The sequence below is a fragment of the Melozone crissalis genome, unplaced genomic scaffold, assembly GCF_028551555.1.
Source record: "Melozone crissalis strain CALT ecotype California unplaced genomic scaffold, PUWL_Pcris_2 ptg000068l_1, whole genome shotgun sequence".
Classification (NCBI taxonomy): Eukaryota; Metazoa; Chordata; class Aves; order Passeriformes; family Passerellidae; genus Melozone; species Melozone crissalis.
This window is the reverse complement of record NW_026535846.1, coordinates 11874632-11895262: the sequence shown is the minus strand read 5'-3', so window position 1 is coordinate 11895262 and position 20631 is coordinate 11874632. Positions and strand designations below refer to the sequence as shown.

The 20631-nt window shown below is 42.8% G+C and overlaps 2 protein-coding genes across 5 annotated transcripts in view; both read left to right on the top strand.

Annotated features, from left to right (window-relative positions):
* The window catches only part of LOC128945655 (phosphatidylinositol-binding clathrin assembly protein-like), a 28711-nt gene extending 19802 nt beyond the window's left edge, over window positions 1-8909 (top strand). For 2 of the 4 annotated variants that reach the window (XM_054289440.1, XM_054289438.1), the window contains 7 exons: window positions 621-737; window positions 854-884; window positions 1367-1487; window positions 3393-3416; window positions 3545-3601; window positions 3923-4030; window positions 4592-8909. In XM_054289440.1, coding sequence (XP_054145415.1) covers window positions 621-737; window positions 854-884; window positions 1367-1487; window positions 3393-3416; window positions 3545-3601; window positions 3923-4030; window positions 4592-4606 — 473 coding nt within the window. In that variant the 3' untranslated portion in view covers window positions 4607-8909. The remainder of the gene's footprint in view (window positions 1-620; window positions 738-853; window positions 885-1366; window positions 1488-3392; window positions 3417-3544; window positions 3602-3922; window positions 4031-4591) is intronic. The other 2 variants (XM_054289441.1, XM_054289439.1) reach the window with 1 other exon arrangement.
* A 1071-nt stretch (window positions 8910-9980) lies between these two features.
* Window positions 9981-19055, top strand: VBP1 (VHL binding protein 1). Its single transcript, XM_054289516.1, has 6 exons — window positions 9981-10064; window positions 14074-14198; window positions 14791-14857; window positions 15329-15427; window positions 17144-17282; window positions 18232-19055. The coding sequence occupies exons 1-6, from the start codon at window positions 9981-9983 to the stop codon at window positions 18300-18302; spliced, it is 585 nt and encodes a 194-aa protein (XP_054145491.1). The 3' UTR covers window positions 18303-19055.
* Window positions 19056-20631: the final 1576 nt, after the last annotated feature.

Genomic DNA, 20631 nt, shown 5'->3' with positions numbered 1-20631 from the left:
GGCAAAAATTGCTTAACAATTAAGCATAATTGCTACTGCAGTTGGAAATTTATTAACTTATATATTTGCAAGGTGATTATGAGCTGATAAGAGGCAATCAGTTCAATTGTTAGTTATTTACTTTGAAATTAGCTTGGACTGATTTCATTCTCTGTGTAATAACTGTTTCCTCTCTCTCTGGGGGAACAAACTTTGACTGTGGCCCACTGGATTCTCCTCATGGGTAAGCTCATGTTCATTTTTCTTCTGTGCTTTCTCTTGATACCTGGTGATGATTTCTCTCTGATTCCATCCAGAAGTGCAGAACTGGTTGTGTCTGTTTCTTGAAGAATACCTGAGTTAGAGTCTTTCTCTTCTGTGTAGCAAAGTATTGTTAAAATACAGTTAAAGATTCTTTTAGATTAGTAGGTACTATACAGTATTCCATGAAAAATAAGAAGTTATATGATGCTTCTATCAAAGTCTTAAATACTTCCATAATGTTGGACCTTCACATATACTCAATTTAGTGCTCTGTGAAGAAAATACCTCCCTGGCCTATAGATGTCATTTATTAAACGTAGTGTAACCATTTTTTAACAGTTGCTTTTATTTTCTTTGTTTAGGTTTTAACTTTCTAGATGATGTATTGCAACCCACAGTACCACCACAAAGTCAAAAAGGCACTGTAGCCAGCCAGCAAAGTGGAAAAATTCTAGCAAATGACCTTGATTCTTCACTTGCAAATCTAGTAGGAAGTAAGTGTGAAGCTTTTAAAATCTACTTTCCCATTTTTACTAAAAGCAAAATAAGCTTTTTTTCCCCTCACAAATTAAAATGCTTAAGGATTTTGTCTGCTTCTTTTCCCTGACAGATCTTGGCTTTGGAGGAACTCCATCCAAAAAGTAAGTATATGTATATGTACTTAGAATATTCTCAGGTGACTATTTAACAGTCTCTGGCACTAACATGGTAAGAATTTCATCTCTTGAAACAATCCAAAATAATTGAGAAGTGCATTGGAACAGTGTGTTTGTGGTTAGTCAGCACAATGTGGCCAACCTTAACTTTTAAAGAAAATCACTTTAATTAGTTTTGCAATTGCTGTATTTTTATTGAAGTATTTTTATGTTTATGAAACACTATAAAAGTTACATCAAACTCCAGTTAATCATTAAATGCACAGTGCAACACTTTTAACACAAACAGAACCCCCAGAGTTCATGCTTACTGGAGAAGAGATACATAAGCAATTACTGAAATTCTGAGTGCTTCTTCATAGATTTCAGCTCTGTGCATGCATTAAGGGATGTTTGGGTTTCCTGTCATGTTGTTGTACTGTAGCTGTTGCCTCTCCATGAAAACTAACACCATGGCTTCATTTTAGATCAGATATGCAGTGGTCTCAGCCTACAGAGAAAAAACTTACTGGTGGAACAAACTGGCAAGCAAAAACAAGCACATCAACCACGTGGACCCCGACTCCCTTACCCACTATTCCACACATGGTAATTTCTGTACTGTGAAATTGCACTTCATTCTAGCAAATGCTGCTTCTCTGCTTGCATTCATTTCAAATTAAATTTAATTTTAAAATTCAAAGGCATTTGATACAAGACTGGGGGTAGCAGGGAATGCTTGCAGGATCATAGGATATTGCTGAATGAGGTAGAGATTTTAGCATGCTTTATTTCCCCTCACTGAAAAACTTGTCCATTAAGGGCTTACATCTCAAGTGAAGGGTGGATTACCTCTCTGAGTTCATAAATTCTTTTGGGATTGGAACAAATCATCTCAGTCCAGAAAATTCCTGATGTGCATGTTTGAGATGCTCCCATTCCCCCTGACACGCAAATGTGCACACAAAAATTCACCTTGAAGAATCCAAAGAATGTATTTTAAGGGCAAAACTGCAGTTCCTTCCAGTCTTTGCTCCTTTCTCAGTTTTATCATGAAACACTGCTGCAACCCCTGCAAGGCACCCCAATAATGAGGTCAAGCAGCACTTTGGACTTCTGATAATGCTCAACAGCAACTTCATATTTTTAACACAGTAGAAAATGTTAAGTGTATCTTTTATAGTTATTTAAATGAAGAGTTTTCATTTCTAGGAGGAGTATTTGTAGGCAACTGACTTTTCTATGATTTAAGAAGATTTTTCAACTGTGTTACATTCATAGAAATATGAATCACTTCTAAAATAGAGCTCTTAGAGGGAAGTAGATGTTCATCTCAGTTACACAGACAACTAGGATAATTACCACATTTCCTGTGAATTTTGGACTGCTGTCTGACTTAATTTTGCAATAAGCATAGTTTTGCCTCTAATGCCTATTTTCCTTGTCTTATGACTATGCTCATTCAGAATTAAAGAAGTTGAATACAGTATTAAATCCAGTAATGGACTCAAAAATAAAACTAAAAAAATTGATGTGAGGGCACAGTGTTATTGCATTCCCATGTGAGATTTTTTTGTGACCATACAATCTCTTTATCCCCTCTAGGTGCTCTAGAATGTGTTATTAGAGTGCTGATCATTTTTATGTCTGGAACATAGAGGATACCTTAGTATGCATTGATCACTGTGGATTTAAAGTTATGTTTTTATTTCAAATGTTCATCAGGTCTAAGCAGTTGACTGTATTATGCCAGGTGTCTGGTCATGCATTTTCCTGGAGCTCCAAACAATTACTGATGTGAAGATCTAGCTCAGCTCTGAGCTCTTTAAAATGTGTGCCCCAGAACTGCAGAGGTGTCAGTGTCCTGGCTGGCCTCTGGCCCTCAGAGCTCACCCTCCAATTCATGAACCACTGCATCCTGTCCCATAGCCAGGGGTTTAACCAGCACCTGGGATTCAGTGGATTTAGCACAGCTTAACAAAGCATGGCCTTAGGAAGCATTGCTGGGCCTGTGAATGTAACCTGATATAAGGCTGAAAATGCTCTTCATTTCTCTTTTGTCATATTGTGATATGTGCTGACATCAGATGTTACTATGTGGGCAACACCAACCTGACTAAACATCTGTTGCTATTCAGTTCCGAAACCAGATGGTCACTGGCTTTCTTGGCTTTTTTCCTACGCCCTTCTCCAATAATGGGAGGAAGAAGGAGCATTGCATGCCATGCCCTCTAAAAGCTTCTCACACACTTGCCTGTGCAAGCAACATGCTCAAATCTGGCTAGGTGTAGTAAAATTCCTAATTTTGCTGTAAATTGTACTAGTGGTAACTTTCTAAGCTTATTAATTTATGTTACTGTCCTTGCACTTTTTTTCCCCCACACTTTAATGGTTTTAATAAGTGAGCATAGTTAAAAACTGTTATGGTACTGGAGTTGAATCCATCCCTTAGTTAGAATTTCCAGCATGAATACCTATTAAATAATTTTCTATCTTATCCTTTTGCTATGCCAGAATGGAGTACACTATCCTGCATATGTAAGTCAATTTCTTGTAAATACATTGGTTATTTTTAGTACTGAAAAATATATAGTTTTCAAAGTTCTGTATATCTATTACTAAGTTTGCATGAGTTTCCCTGAAATGTAAAATTTTCTTGTTTAAAGGTACCTGCTCCTATAACATACCCATTGACCACACCTCAAGTGCCTGTATATGGAATGGTAAGAAGCTTGTTTTGTTTTGAGTTCCTGAAAACTGAGTTGTCTCTACCAGTGGGTTTCATGTAATGAATTATGATGTTCAAGCCATCCTGCACATTACGTGTCTTGGCAATAGTGTGTAAAATCTGGTATGTTTCTCATACTGCATTGAAAGATGACTCTGGGGTTGATATAGCAGTGGTTTTTAAAAGCTTTGACTTTATTCTCTGTGTGTGTCTATATTTTTCTTTTTTACTATACTTCAAATGCAAAAAGATGTATCTTGTGGAAGTAGTTTGCATTTTATATATTTGTTTTGTGGGGTTTTTGTTTTTCTCTCAGGTACCTCCTCAGGTTGGAGCTGCTCCTTTGATGGCACCCCAGACAATGATGTACACACAGCCTGGTCTAAGGCCAACAAATCCTTTTGCACCAGTTTCTGAAACTCAGGTGAGCAGTGCTCTTTAATCTTGTTCACATTGAAACTTCAGCCTTGGCAAACACAACCAAAGGCTTCATGAAAGTCTGCAGGTGTATTTCTGCATGTGCAAGTGAGGGGTTCCTCAAGAGCAGCAGTTTTTTCTGGTGAGGAGGCAAATTCAGGTGATGGAATTGCAGGAAGCAAGGAAGAAAATCAAAATCAGATTTTTACTTCTCACTGTTTCAGTATTAAGTAACAGGAGTGGTGAAGGTATGTAGGTTTTATTTTCCCTATGACATTAGCTGGATACTTGGTTTAGTCATGCTGACCAGAGCAGTGCTGGAAGCTTCTTCAAGGATCAGGTGATGTGGGATGGAAAAAGGCATGGCCAAGAGATCATTCAAGCTGGAGAAACTGTACTCTTGTCATCCAAGTACATTGGTCTTAATCTTCTTTGGGGTTTTTTTAAGTGCCAAAGCCTATAGACTTAACTTAAAAGTAACAAAGCAGCCAAATAGATTCTTTATTCTAAAACACTGGGAAAGCATTTGTTATGTAAGTGGCATTAATACATAATCTTTGTTTCACAGATACAGTTTATGTAGAGCCACCAAAGCAACAAGATGTGACAACAACCAAATACTGGTAAAAAAGAAAAGACTGGATTTCAATCTTTCCATGATGTATTCCTGAACAGGGCAACTGTTATATTCCCTGTATAATACAATATTATTTTGAACTGCAATGCTTTAGAGATTCTTGTTTATAACAGTCACTGCAGTGTGAAGTCATGTTTGTTTCCTGATTATTTTTTTTAAACTGCTCAGCAGAAAACTGTATTTTTATTGAGGTTGACTCAGAAGGTGCAAGCTGGATTACCATGTTCAAAATCAAGGAGAAGGTTACATGATTGCTCTACAACATTAATCATCAGTGGATTACCTTAGGAATTGACTGAGAATGTCAAAGTTATTTATTTTATTCATAAATTCTGTGGCTGCTGTAACCAAGACACAACACAAAATCAAGTTGAGCAATAAAATTTGTATGTGCTCTAATAAATACTCTGATAGAGCAATGCTTGCATTATCATAAGGCCAACATTGTGTGAAATCAGACAGCTTTTTCACATTAGAATAACTTAGAGTAATTTGCAAACTTTAAATGCGAGTTTGAAATGCTGTGAACCATCAAGACACATACTACACAGACATAGTAAAAATAATAAATTGCTCCTTTGGTATGTCAGTATTACAGGGCTAAGTAAAAAGAGCCAGCAGCTGCAAGGCTGCAAGTGTGTGATGGACATGGGGAAATGAGTGTTCCAGAACAGCTCATGCAGCTCCAGCAGCTGCACTTGCAGGTTCCTTCTGTGCAGGTGGCACCTCCCAGGGGCTCAGGGGAGAGCAGCCTTGGGAGCCAGGGTCTGTCAGTGCCCCAGCACTGCAGCACTCTGGGAGCCTTGCTGATAACTGCAGAGAGGCAGGAGAGCCAACTCTTCTTTCTAAAGTCCATTAGGTCAAAATACTCAAACCCTGCAATCATGCTGACACTCATGAACTGGCAACTATTTTGAAATTATCCAGCTGTAGAGAATAGCTTGTGCTTCTTTTTTGGAATAAGAACCTAGTTGTAAACCATATAAAAATAATTATTTTTAAATGTGTAAATACATGTAAACTTTTAGATAGTTGTTTCTTTGATGCTGCAGTAATCTTTTTCTTCTGTAGTAATTTCAATGTAAAAATGCTTTGTTTCTTTGGACTCTTTTTGAGAGGAAAATCTTTAAAATCAACTAATTTATGAAATATTGCTGTTCACAATGGGTCAGATGTGTACAGACTTCTGGAACATATTTTGTACTTAAGAATCTTCCTCCAGAACTGAAATTGGCTATGAAAATGCCTTATCTTGTATTTTTCACTGTCTGATAAAAAGTGATAGCATTAAAAAAACCCATTAATTATAATAAAGTAGATAAAAGTGGGAACCTTTCCTCCAGAAGTTTTGTAGCAAAATGCAATGAAAAGCTCTCCTGTAAAATTGCTTCTAATAATGATTAATATTAAAGCTGAGTTTTCCATTGTTACAATAGACCTCCAGCATAGCGTGTCTTCTATCTTTTGGGAGAGTCTGTAATTGCAGAAATATCTCTCACTCTCACCATAAATGCAGATAGGTCTGAGAATCTTGTCAAACTCTCCTGTAGAGAACTTCTAAATAAAGCACATTCCTCAGAGTGAGAACAACCCTTCTATTTTTCAAAATGCTTAATTCTGTCCAAAGAATGCAAAAGTAGTATTTCTTAACCCTATGGTAAATATTTTGCCAATGAATCAATACAAAAGTAGCAAAATAAAACTCCTCTCCTCAACCCTTGAAATCTGTAACTGCTGATTTCCTGGAGAATGAAACCTTGCAGAAATTTAAAACTCAGTATTCCTTGATGTATATTGATTTTGAAAGGATTTGGACTCAGTATATGGTAGTTTAATGTTCAAGTTTGAATTACAAAGGGCTTCAAGCTTTAATCCACCTTTATTGGGTTGAACAATTGTACAATTTTAAGCCAATGAGTTCTTCAGTGCCTATAGTTGCCCTCCACATGCTGAGGGAATAGATGCCATTTAGAATGGGTCGTTGTGTTGATGGGACTGTTTATTTAAGAAATAGTGAATTCCATAGATTCATTCAGCAGTCAAAAGTCTTGTGTTCAAATTAGATCAGTCCATGTAGTTATAAATGTCTGGGCATTAATGGCAGAAGTGAGAGTGCTACAGGCAGGCAGTTCCTAGCACTGTAAGCTGTTGGGTCTCTTTCTTATACTGAGTTGTATAAGTAATAACACATTATTTTAATAAAATATGCAAATAAATGCCTGGCAAGCAGTATATATTTGTTATAACTTTATTTCAGAGCATTCTGAATATCTGGAATATACCTGGCTCAGAAATGGATTTAGTACTGGATAACAGCTTGCACTACTTCTGATTTGCTCTGATCTTTTAATGGTTCTTTTGGTCTGCTTTCTTATAGCAAAGCTGTCTGATACCAACTTATTAGTATTAAAAAAGGAGAAACAGCCACAAAGTATGTTTTAAGAACTTTATAACCTACCTTCTTTTGTTGCTTTGAAACACAGCTTACAGCTTGATCCTTGTGAAGCAAGATCACTTTGTACCTTCTCTCTGCACACAAGTGCACAGGACTGGGTTTTGCCCAACTCTTTCTTGTGCATGTGTTGGAACACACAAAATGGCAGAGTATGTGTTTAAATAACATACATGAGAAGTGAAAACCAAGGACTTAGGATGCTGTCAAGGCTTTTATGGCTATTCTCCACAAAAAAACCCCACTTTGAACACCAGGGTTGTTCTTGAGGGTGACTGTACCAGCCTGCAGAAACTGCAAACAGCAGTTGTGAGGAGTGAAGAGAGATGTATATAAATGTGATTTTTCTTCTGACTCATTGGATCACAGTGGTGTTCTGAATACTTCAGGAAGCTGATGACTAAGATGTCTCTCCATGTTTGTCTGAACAAGGAGGAAGACTTTGATTTGTGCTGTACACTTTGCATTATTGTACTTTAGTGGGTCACTTGAGCCTCACTGTTGGGAGCTGGTGCTGCTACAGGCAGGCTCTCATGGAACATGCATTGGATGGCTTCTGAGGGACTTGGGAAAGGTGGATTGTGTGAGGCCTCTTGGACTTGAACATGTACCTCTAAATAACTGGGGTTTTCTAATGATCTCTAGATATAGTTTGACTTTGCCTCCAAGAAGTTATTGATTTTTTTTTAAAATAAATTTTGGGCATGTGTACTAGAAAAATCTGTTCTGTGCACATAGTGATGGAATATTTGTAGGTAAAATAACAAATGGACTTTTGTTTAAGAAAAAAAACAAAGCAAACAGCAAAAACCACACACACAAAAGTAACAACAGAACTTCTGACTACAAGATTGAATACAGGGTGTATCTATCCCCAGCTGGATATTTTGATGTGTGGCAGGGATTGGGGGGGGGTTACAATTAGAATAGTATGCACTGTGGATCGGTGCTTAATTTGTACATAAAAAGGAAAACTTTGTTTGGGGTAGTTTGTATTGTAAGGATAACATCTAAAGGCACTGTATCAGTCATTTATTTCCATTGAAAAGATTATATTTTTGAGCAATGGAAACTGTACATGTTATCATTTATACATTACTGATAGCTAGGACTATAGAAAACCTGTTGCTATGACTCTGAAGATGTATCTGACTTGTCATTGATCTGTACATTTCTGCATCACTACTTCATGCAGATTCTCATGATCATCTATTTAAAGAGATTGTAGTAACTGGTACAGTTACAACAGGAATTGTAACGTCAAATCTTTCAGTATATCTCAGATGTGTATCCTTGTGATTAAGCTTAATCCTTTACCAAATGTTTGGCTGGAATCTCATCTTGGAGCAATGACAAAATAGGTGCTGGAACAGATTTCCCTCACCCCAACCCACACTTTATTTATTTAATAGGTCTTGTTTTGTATGTTATGTTTTCTCCCATAACAGGTTTGTGCCTTTTATTGGATATTTATTTAAAAGGAGCTATGATAATTTAGGTTGCTTTTTTTCAGATGTATTCTTGTACAGATGTTCCTTTCTGTGAGTTCCTTCATTTTATAAGAATACAGAATGTGTGGAAAATATACTAGCCACAAACTGGAAAAAAAATCTAAGGATTTATGTTCTATGAATTTTTTAAAAAATAAGCCTAAGCACAAGACTGGCTGTGTTGATATTTTAATTGTGGAACTTCACAATTTGTTAATATGCAAACTGTTCATTTTTTAAAAAACTGCTCATATCCACATATTTGATGAAACAGGTTTTGGAAAAAAATAAACTTTGGCATACGCAAGGTATGTGTATATGTGATCATTTTTTGTGTTCTCAGGCTTAAGGCTTTCTCTAAAGCCTATAAGCCATGGCTGAATTAAGGTGTTTAACTGGCTTGTTCCAGCTCTGTGTTTACATTGGAGAAGAGAAGGCTCCAGGGGCACTGTGAGCCTTGGCTGGGTTTGCCTGGGGCTGAGTTCATTCCCAGCCATCATCATTCCAGCGGTGTGAAGGGTAAGGACGTGGGGGTGCGCAGCTGCTCCTTCTTTCTACAGCAGAAAACTGTATTTTTAATAGCAGTATTTTTGTTTCTTTAGCTTGCAGAGATCTGTTTTCACTTGTGAGCTTGGACTACTTAGTTCATTCGTGTTGGTCTCCATCTCAGAGCTGAGGGCCGGGCAGCGGCGATGAGCTGTGGGCTCGGCCGGGCTGCGGTGAGGCGGCTGTGAGGCCGGGAGCAGCCTGCGCGTGTGAAGGCAGGGCAGGCATTACCGCTGATCTTTAAGAATGGTTATTGTAGATTGTTAAAGGCATTGCTCCTGTTTGCTCTATTTGGCTTGTCACGCTGCGTTTAGAAACAAGGGCGCTTCCTCCGCAGGCAGAAGCACAGGGTGGGTCAGGCAGCATCTCCTTCCCGAGATAGGGCAGGCAAGGCGCTCACAGCCCCGGCCACCCCAGGCAGGCCCCGCTACCGGATCCTTCCCTTTCACAGCGGAGCCGCCCCTTCCTGCCGGAGCTGGCCCTTCCTATCGGATCCTTCCCTTTCACACGGGAGTCTTCCCCTACATAGTGGAGCCTGCCCCTCTCTGCCGGATCTCTCCCTTTCATAGTGGAGCCTGCCCCTTCCTGCCGGATCTCTCCCTTTCATAGTGGAGCCTGCCCCTTCCTGCCGGATCTCTCCCTTTCATAGTGGAGCCGCCCCTCTCTGCCGGATCTCTCCCTTTCATAGCAGAGCCTGCCCCTTCCTGCCGGAGCCTTCCCTTCCTGCCCCGCTCCCTCACGCTGCTGGGCCAATGGGCGGTGCCCGCGCCCCGCTCGGCGCTGACGCGATGACGCCGGTGGCGCACGCCGCGCATGCACCGTCCGTTCCCAAATGGCGGCGGCCGGAGGCAGCGAGGCGGCGGCAGCGGCGGGCGGGAAGCGCGGCCCGCTCGGCATCCCCGAGGCGGCGTTCGTGGTGAGCGGGGCTGGCGAGCGCGGCTGGGCAGCCCTGGGGCGGGGTTCCTGGGGAAGGGTCCCGGCAGTGGGGCTGGGCATCCCCGGGGCGGCGTTCATGCGGTGCGGGGCCGAGGGGTGGGGGCTGCGCTCCGCCAGCCGGGCCCGGCCCCGTGAGGCGGCACCTCGGCGGGCGGGCGGTACCGGGGTGAGGGCGGCGGAGGCCCTGCGCGGCCTCAGTCCGGGCCTTTTCCCGGGTGATTTCCCTGTTCCATCCCGAGCCGCCCGCGTTCAGCAGTGCCGCGTTATTGCACTGCCGGTGAGCCCCGTGCGGGGAGAGCCCTCCGCGCACCGGGCGGGGCACGCCTGGCCGCCCCTGCTGCATGGATAACGTGCCCTGCTCCGAACACCTTCCCCTGCAGCTTCCTCTCTTAATCAGGTTCTGCACTGCTCAGGAGATTCACTTTTCAGAAGCGCCTGTGTGTTCTTGAAAACCAGCAAATGTGTATCTTTGGAAAACAGGCCGAACTTGTTTATTCAGCTTTGAAAACTGATGTTCCGAGGGTTTGATTTTTCTGTTGAGGGGTTGAAAAGCAGGAATCGATGACTGATGCAGTGGCATCATCTCACAATCATCTCTTGTCCACTTTGAGCTCACTCTTGGTACACAGTCTTGATTGCTGTTTTATTTCCTTTGATCAATAACTATTGATCACAGTGGCTGTACCTAGCTGCCTTGGGGATCTTGGGAAGTGTTGGATCTCTGCCCCATCTGATACAACTGCTTTTATAGAGATACATTTGTTTGACTTGCATTTTGGTGTTTTTAGATGCAGTGCTCATACTGCTGCTGTGTCTTGTCTGGGCATAGGACCTGACCAGACAGGTGCAGTGCATTTACTTCCAGTGATCCAGTTCCTCCTTTTCCTTTAAGGTTTTTTAACAATAATTAGGATCTGATAAATCCTTACTGGGCTGGAAATACATTGCTTCTTCCAGCTAACTTCCTTCCATGCCTCATGAGAGACCAGCAACGATGAAAGTGAAAGGGAAGGGCCATGTCTTCAGCTGCCCTGTGAGACCTCACTGACCCTGATAGAGGAGAACCTGTGGTCTCTGCTGACTCTGCAGTTAGGGTGGCCACCCTGGCAGGAAGCAGGACACAAACAGCCTCAGCAAACACTCTGAGGGCATCTGTCACATCCCTCATGCCGTGCTGGTGGCTGCCTCTGTAGCTGCTGTGTTTGGTTCCATGTAGTTTCCTTTCAGTACCTGGGTCTGAAGTATCTTGTGTGCTGTATCACGTGGCTCCAGAAGTACTGGGGCGGTGCCTGAGTCCTGTGCTTGAGTCCTGTGCTTCTCTTTGGTTTAAAACCTTGTGGATCTTCATAATCTCTGGATCTGAACATCTTGGAAGCTCCCTAATTCTCAGTTTTTAGAGGTGTTCTGATCAAATACAGGTGTGTCTGCAGAAGAGATCCTCAATGGTGATCATAGAGTACATGGATGTAGATGTTAAAATAGATTTTCTTTTATTCAAAACAAGCCTGCACTGAGAAGTTGTAATGGTATTCTGCTCTGCAGAGTGAAAATACTGTCTTGAGGGTAGGTTTTACTTGAGCTTTTTTTTATTTCAGAAAATAGGTTTCTGTTTCAAAAACATGTAAAGACTTGCTGGTCTCTTGCTTGCCATTTTCCCCCACATGCTGCATGGGCAGTCCCACTGTGGATCTTGTCCTCAGAGCTGTTTCTTGTCAGTGTCTTGGTTCAGTAGAGGCTCCTCACACGATTTATGGCTCATGCCTTCTCTGAGGCAGTTGTTCTGCACACTCCTGTCCCTCTCCAGGTTCCAAGTGATGTTCAACACTCAGAGTAAGTAGTGTTAAGAAGAGGGTTTTACTGGATAACAAACTCTCAAGACAGAAGTTTCAGCTGTGGTGGTTTTGAGCTGTTGCCCAGACATTTCCAACAGAAATGCCTTCTTTGTTGTGCCTCCTTCAGCAGGTGTGAGGCTGCAGGGCTGCAGTGGGTGTCTCTTGTCCTGTTCTCTGCACATGCCCCCAGGTGATGAAGCTCTGCAGAGTGAGTGCCTGCAGCTCTGTATGTGGGTCATCACTCAGAAGGGAACCCCAGGGACACGTGGGAATGTGCTGTCCTGCTGCACTTGAGGCTTCTGCAGAGCATTCCTGGGCCTTGGCTTGAGCTTTGCAAAATGCTGCTTTGCCAGTGAATTCTCTTCCTAAAAAGACACAGATGAGTTTTGGCAGGTCCCTGCAGAAGCTGTCAGTGTTGTAATTCTGCAGTGGTGCTGTGGAACACACCAGAGTGGGGATCCTAATGGCTTTGGCAGCCAGCTGTGCCTCAGAGCTGCTCTAGTCAAGCTTAAAGAAGTGACTGTGCCTGAGCCTTGCAGACGGGCAGGTGGGACAAGAGCCTGACCAGGCTTGGAAGCCCCAGCAGGAACACCCTGGGAGGAAATCTGAGCTCACCTTGAGCTGGGACATGATGTAGTGGAAGGAAATCACCAGTATGTAGGGGCCTGGATTTACTTCTGGATTCACTTCTCAGCATCCTTGCTTCAGGAGGATGTGAATGGTGTCCTGTCCCTGTGCCCACACAGGTGGGGGCTGAGGCAGAGCTGGGTGCCTCTGGTGTGGGGGAGCTGCTGCCCCTGCTTTTGCTCTTCCCTCGGTGGTTTAAACAAGCACAGCTGCCTCCACAAGAGGGAGTTCCATTTCACACTATCCTCAGGCCTCACTTCCACAACACTTTCCCCAACCTAATCCTTGCTTTCTTTTTGAAGGCTTCTCTGGGAGCTTTATCCAGAGGCAGGAATGCTATGAGGTAGCTCGAGGCGTTTTCAGGCAGTCTGAGGTGTGGTCTCTTGGGTTTGGATCTGGACAGTGCTGCTTCTGTGTAAGAGTTCATGTTCTGCTACAGATTTCCTTCATGATAAGGAAGGCAGGGACTCCTTACCAGATTCAGTGATTTCCTAGTGAGTTTCTTTAGCCAAGAGAGTTAGGGCATCATTATGAGGAGGAGCAGCTCCATCTCTGATATCACTTTAGTAACATATTACAGTCATTTTCTGGAATGGAGACACCAAGTTCAAAAGGAGGAGCTGAAGAGGCCTGTGGTAGGGCTTCCATCAGATTTTACTGAGCTGTGTAGACAAGGGCAGAATTACCTCACTGGGGGGGTGGGGTTGTCTGGAATTGTGTGTACATGGTGCTGAGGCCAGAAATGCATGGCCTGGCCTGATGTACCTTTCAGCAGCTGGGAACACTGGCCGCAGCAGATGAGCTGCTTCCTGGGCTTCTGAAGGAGGCACATGCCAAGCTTGACATCCTTGCTGGCTCAGGCCTTTCTTCTCTGGCAGCTTTTCCTGCCAGTCCCTGGCTCTCACTGTCAGCTGATGGTAGGACTGGCTGGAGTTGTTCTCTGGGGGTTTCTGTGGCTTCCTGCTAACTATGGAAGGAGCTTCTGAAACCAGGCTGTTCACTTCCATGGTGCCTGTCTGAGCAGATACCTCTGTTTTCCCCCCATTGTATCTTCCTCTGCCACAACATGCTTGATCAATAACTATTGTTATTGAAAAGAGCCTGTCATTGATCAGGCTCTTTTCCTTCATCAGTTTTATCCAAAATAGTTCAGAATCTGGTTAGCCACAGAGAAGCATCATCCCTGCTTTACAGGTAGGAAACCCAGGCTCAGCCATGCCCCATGGACACCCACCCACCCCTGTGAGGTGGCACTTGACATCAGGACAGGAAGCACCACTAACCATGTACCCACACATGTGGTTATAAGGGAATCCTTGCACCTATCCCTTAGTTCCCTAAAGCAGGGAGGGGGAAATGAAGACATGACTAAGAACAAAACCAAAATGCTTTCGTACTCCAGTCCAGAAAGAAGCTTTGTTTCCAGTTCAAACCCCCTCCAGATGTAGCTGCAGTAAGATGATAGCATGTCTGTGTCTAGGATTTCCATAAAACTCTTCTAACACTGAGGGTTTCTTTCTCCCCTTAAAGGAAGATGTAGATTCTTTTATGAAACAGCCTGGAAATGAGACAGCAGATGTAGTTCTTAAGAAGTTGGATGAGCAGTATCAGAAGTATAAATTTCTGGAACTTAATCTTGCTCAGAAGAAAAGGAGGTAAGTTGTAATTTTTGCAGATTTGGGAAATGTTTAGCACAGTTCTGTTTGTTAAATGATAAGTCTGGTGGCCCAGAAGGCCTTGGGTATGCCAGTGCCTCTGCCAGGGCTGTCAGGGAGAGCAGTGCCCTCAGCTCTGGGGAGCTTTTGCTTGAACAGTGCAGAGTCTTGTGGCTCTCACTGTCAGAATAGTCCATGAACCTCAGAAAAAACACCCTGGTTTTGTTTTACCTGCAGTGGTTTCACCCTGTATTTCTGCTGAGGTTTCCCTGTCCTCTGGGAGATGACAGATATTTGGAATGTAGTGTTTTAGTGCAGGGGGGTGTGTTACTGTCACTGTTGGTGTTCCATGTGGAAGCTGAGGAGATTGCTGTGCTTCCAAAGCCAGCCAGCCTCGCTGTTGTGAGGGGCAGGTGAAGCTGGAGCTGAGCTGCCTTTACATGCCATGTCTTTCAAACCTGCTTTTGTAAGCTGGAAAAAGCTGTTAACAAGTTTTAAAATGGAGGGTGGACTGTATAATAAAAGTGATCACTTGTTTAGGAAACTTTGTGTCTCTGTAAAATAATAAATTATGACTGTTGTTAATTCACAGGCTAAAAAGTCAGATTCCTGAAATTAAACAGACATTAGAAATTTTAAAACACATGCAGAAGAAAAAGGTAAATTATTTTGAATATCTAATGAGTATGAGAAAAGCTAACTACCTTTCCACCCTAACAGAACACATTGCAAGAAATGTTTTGGAGAGCACACTTAATATGCCTTTATAAATAACAGAATTATTTTTAAAGGTATGTAGTACTTTTTGAAAGCTAGTTCAAAACCAGTTAATGTTTGTAATGCAAACTTCGTTTTTAATAGTGTATAGATTGCAGCTAAGCTTTGACTTCATCTCCATTCTTTATAGAGATTTCTGTATTGTTTTTAAATATATCTTTAAAAAATGCATTATTCTTGGAGCTCTAAGTTTAGTGTTGAAGTAAAGTTATGTAGAATTTAGTACAGTAATAACACAAGTTATTACTGTATCAATGGCAGAAAGCAGAAAAGTGTGCTCTTTATTCTAAGTTTTATGTCTTTAACATATTTCCAGTGAAACTAACAATTGTAAATTTTATTATTTGTTTAAGGATTCCACACATCCAATGGAAACCAGATTTTTATTGGCAGATAATCTCTACTGCAAAGCTTCAGTTCCTCCTACAGATAAAGTTTGTTTGTGGTTGGGGGTAAGTAAAATGGAACTTTCTCTGAAACTATTTCAATAACTTATAAAAGAGAGTTTTGGTTGCTGTCTGCCCTGGTTGTAGTGGGCACAGTTCTGTTGATGGGTGCATGGTGGTGCTGTGCCCTGGCAGCAGAGCACATCTAACCAGGCCACTTCAGTGTGTTAGAGAAGATTTCTTGTTCCATTCTGTTTGGTTCCTGAACAGTAAGACTGCAGAGAATTGTGTTTTTGCCGGATTAGTGTTTCCAAAACCTTGTTTGTGTTTCCCTTACCATTTCTGTCACTTTTTGGTTCAAATTAATGACATTGCCTGGCATGGAAATTTGCCCAGCAAAATAACTTAGTTTGGCAAGTAGCTTCCCATCTTCTCTATGTAATTTGTATTCAGCAGCTTTCCCTTTTCATGCACCTTTGTAGGGAAAGGTGGGATTTCTGTTGCTCACAGGTATCTGCCAGCATTTAGAGAAGACTTTGCACTAAAGCCTGCTGGGATCAGCATTCACAACCCAGATTCCTAAGTACTTAAGCACTAAGGTTGGATCATTTTGTATTTAGAGGCTTCATTATATGTGGAGATTAATCTGCTGATGCTTATTTTGAGACTTTTAAATCATGGATGTTCCCAAATCCCAGAGTTGGCTGCCAAGCAAAACCTCTTGGTTAGGACCGAAGCACTGTGGACACATGAACCATCCAGACTAATTGGACAGTTGCTCCCAACCTTCCCCACTTCTATCATAAAAGGAAAAAAAAATTTCTGATAGCTGTTACTATTAGGAGTCTTCAGAATTCATAAACAGTGACTTTCATGGAACATCCCAGGTTCATTTTCTAACAGAACATCAGAGAAGGTTCATCTTATTGACAGTTCACACTGAAAAGCTATAATGAAATGCCACACACAATCAATTTTATTTAGTTGTTCTTGGCCTTCTGCCTTTCTGCTGCTTGTTGCCTACACTCTGTGTTGGGCTGTGTGTGTGTCACTGTTCCTGGGGATCTCTGTCCTCCACTTGCTTTAGAGAGCAGCTTATCCAGCTCTGGCAGCTCAGTGCAGCCTTCTGTGGGTGCTGTCAGTCACAGGCTGTGCCTCCATTCAGGGCACAGTTCTTGAAGAGGACAAAGCTTCACTGGTGCATTTTCACCTGACACTGCTCTTTTATCTCTTCCTGTGGTAGCTTCTTACTGAAACAACCATGTGTGGATTAAAAACCATCACCACAGCATCAGAGAGGACTTTTATATCTGTTGTATCTCTACTACCTGTAGTAGCTGTTGTTACTGACAGTGCCAGCTGTTTGTCAGAGATCCACACAGAGCCTGAGGTTTATCTTGAATCCAACAAAAACTGTTTCTAGAGTTGTGTGGCACCTGAAAGGTGCTGCTAAGAAATGTGAGGTCTCACTTTTCAAACACAGTGAGGATGAGATGCTAATACCTGAAAGGCTGAATGTGATCCCCAGGGGAAGAAATCCCTTCTTGCTTAGCTATAGGAAGAGAGCTTAACTTTAAGTCACTAGAGAGATTTATTGCTCAGTTACTGAAGGGGTGGAGGCCCCAAGTGGATTTGGGCATTGCCTGTCCTGAATCTTGCTTGGCCTGTCAGGACAGTCTGTTGTTAACAGGATTAGTTTTGAACAACAGTCTAAAATACACTTGGTGGGGCTTAGTCCTTACAGTGCAAGATGAAAAGCTTTTCTCAATCTTTCTTTTTCAGGCCAATGTGATGCTTGAATATGATATTGATGAAGCTCAGGCTCTGTTAGAGAAGAATTTGTCAACAGCCACAAAAAACCTCGATCTTCTAGAGGAAGACCTGGATTTTCTCAGAGATCAGTTCACCACTACAGAAGTCAGTATCCTTTTCATTCATGGGGTGGAGGAGATGTATCTGAAAGCCAACATCCAGGTAACAATCAACTTTCTGATCTGTTTTTATCTTAGACTGGTTGCCTCAAAATTCTGTAGCACCTGTGAACTTTACTGTCCCAGCAATGTGATGGAATATTGTGTTGGCAGGGCTAAGTTGGAGGTTGGTGTGTGAGGGGTAGCAAAACCTGTGTGTATGTCCTGATGAAATCTGCTGCAGTGCTTGCAGCCCAGACTGGCTGCAGAGTGAGCTGGAAGGTTGGGTTGATGCCAGGTGACCACCTTGAAGCCACAGGGTCACCACAGGGACCCTTCCTCTAGAGCACATGAACGTTGTTCTTTGCTGCCCATCACAGCCTTTGCAGCTGCCTCCAGCAGCACAAGCCTGCTGCAGCAAGCAAGGGACTGGCTTGGGCTGTGCTCAGTGTTTTTAAAGTTTCTTTATACTGTCATGAACCACCTCCTGGGTGTGTGGGGTTGTTTTTTATACTTTCTAGTTTAAAACTATTTTAATGAGTGTAGCTATTAACTGAAACATGAGATTTAGTTTAATGAAGGCACAACTGCTTGTTCTTTCAGGTTGATACTTGATATGTCTTAGTGCAGCAGGAGTTTGGGATGCCTGAAAGAGGCAAATACAGCTGATATGGGCAGCTTGAAATCAGCAAAGAGTTAGGCAAAACTAAAATTGTGTTTCTCTGCAATATCTTTTTGGAGGTTTTTTAGGTAATGATCTAAATACTGCAGTTACCAACAGTTACCAGTGTTCCTGAGAGCTGAAGCTCTGCACCAGGTCAGCCCTTTCATGAAATGGTTTCTGTACTGACTGTTGTAACTACAGGCCAGCTCTGTAAACTGCTCTTTCTCCTTTTTTAAAAATCTTTTTTTTCCTCTTTTCTGATAGCATGAGCTGTTTCCTTAATTCCACACCCTCAGATATGGCTAGAGTTTATAATTGGGACGTAAAGAGAAGAAACAAGCAAGACCCATCCAAAAACAAAGCATAGTTTTTCCAATTTTAAATGTGGTTTCAATTTCCAAGTATTTTTTATTTAAACACCCCCAAACCTCATTCAGGACTGAGTTACTTTCAGCATTTCAGTAAATGGTAAAATATATAAAAACTAATGGTGAGCACCATTTTATTTATTTGTAAACTCAAAATTTGGTTTCATGCATGCTTCATGAAATGAATTCTTTGAAAAGGCACCACACAGTCCAGCAAAGGATGTAGTATTTTGATCAGACCAGTCCATCATAAATAAATTTCTACCTGAAAGCCTGTCTGAAAAGCTTGAGGAGCATGTATGAAATGGAGCCTGACATGTTCACAGGCTAAAGCAATGCAGGGTTTTTCTTTCTCATCTCTGTACAGCTGATGGAGTTAACTTTGACTTGGGCTGGGAAGATGTGCAGCTGTAATGCTCTAGGAAACAACAACCATAGAGTGGAATCTTGGGGTTTGTTTCGGTCAGTTCATGGTAGCACCAGCCTGCAGGCATTCCTGGGTATCCATTTTGGATAAACTCGTGGTAACTCTGGGTGAGCTGGGTTAGCTCTGAGCACCTCACAGGCAGCAGTTTGTGATTGTCCCCAGAGCAGTGGGAAGGGAGTGAGCAGCTCAGGGCATGTCAGGCCTGCAGGCCTCACCCCTTGTTTTCCATACCTGTGCCCACGTTGGTTATTTCAGGGAAGGCACTGAATAGTGACCCAAGAGCCCCCAGCTTGTGAGAGCCTCCCATTTCCAGCCCCTGGCCCAGGTGTGCCTGAACTCAGGCTGCCAGGTGGGAAACCTGGCTTGGGTCGGGAAGGCTGACTGGAGCATGACCTCTGCTGGTACAGTTGGAGTATTTTCTGGTCCTTACAAAGCCTTGCGAGATTGTTGCCTCTTACCTTTGCAGTTTCTTTCTAAAATGAAATGCTCAGTGGTGATGTCAGTGGCTAATAATCACATTCTGTGACTGAGAGTACAGGTTTCACTGCAAAATAAATGCAAATGTTAACTGTTCAATCTTCATGTAAGAAACAATATACCTGTAAATTTTTTGTACTTTTATTTCATGATATTAAAATAGTAAAACTAAACAGTTGTGGCAAACAGCTGTTTTTGTGCATTTTTCTTTGTGTGAAAGTCATGAATGTGATGTGTGATCTTCTATAATGTTTCCCTCCCTTAACTGGGCGTGGGGGAGTGAAAAATTCCGTGGAAGCAGCAGACGTGAAAAGTGTGGCTGCTGGATGCTGGTGTGAATGAAAGGGGGAGTGTGAGTCAGCACATCTGAATTGGTGGCTGAAAGCAAGTGATTCACCAGCACTGTGCCTGTCACAAAGTGAGCTGCAGGGAAGGGCAGAGAGCAGGTAAACCCTGCTCAGCAGTGCCTGGGCTCATCTCTTCCTTCCCCAGGGTGATGCTGCTGTTTCAGTGGCTGTGGCTGCAGCAGAGGAACCTGGAGCCCTGCTGTGCTCTCCAACAGGTGTCTGCACAGCAGCAGGATGTGGCACTGCTCAGGCTGCTGCTCTCCATTTTCCTTTTCTAGCATCAGCAAGGATGGAAAGGCAGCTGCACACACAGCCTGATTTCTCTCACAGTTTTTTCTTCAGTTTGGATTAATGAGATCCCAACAGGCTGTGCTCCTCCCCCCCACCCCTGGCTGGTCCTAAGGCAGCAATTGCCTTTGTTGTGCACAACAAAATGACCAGTTAAGCATTTTTGCACAGCAAAAGCAGAACCGAGCAAAATCAGCTGTGTGCCACTGCCAGGAAGCTGCTGCCTCATGTCAGAGGGGACAGGGTGACAGCTTGGAGCTGAAATGGCTCCTGTGTTCAAAGGGCTCTGTTCCTGGGCAGTGGGAGGTGGCTGTGGCCATCATAACTCAGGGTTTGGTGTTTGTGTGTTTGATCTGAGGTAAATAAAAAACCCCAGAACTCCCAGATGAGCTCCATGGCTAATCCTTGCCTGGGCCTGCTCTGCCCTTTGCTGCTGCCACCAGACCTGCAGAGGCCTCCTGGAGGGGCCAAGGCCGTGGTGGCTGCAACTGCTGGGAGCAGGGGGTGGTGTTCTCTCAGAGGAGCTGGCCTGGCTTTTCTCAGCAAGGAGAGGACAGGCTCTGCAGAGTGAGGCAGTGCCTGGAATGGTGGATCCAGCCCTGGCTGGAATACAGAGCAGGGACAGGGAGCAGGGAACACTAAGAGAGAATGGGCAGGGGGGAAGGGAAAAAATAAAACCACCAAAGTTTCTTTACAAGTTTTGAATTTCACGTTATCACGTAGTAACCATTTTGCTAAATACAAGCATATTTTCAGTCACATACAGACAGCTAAATACAGCATTATTTT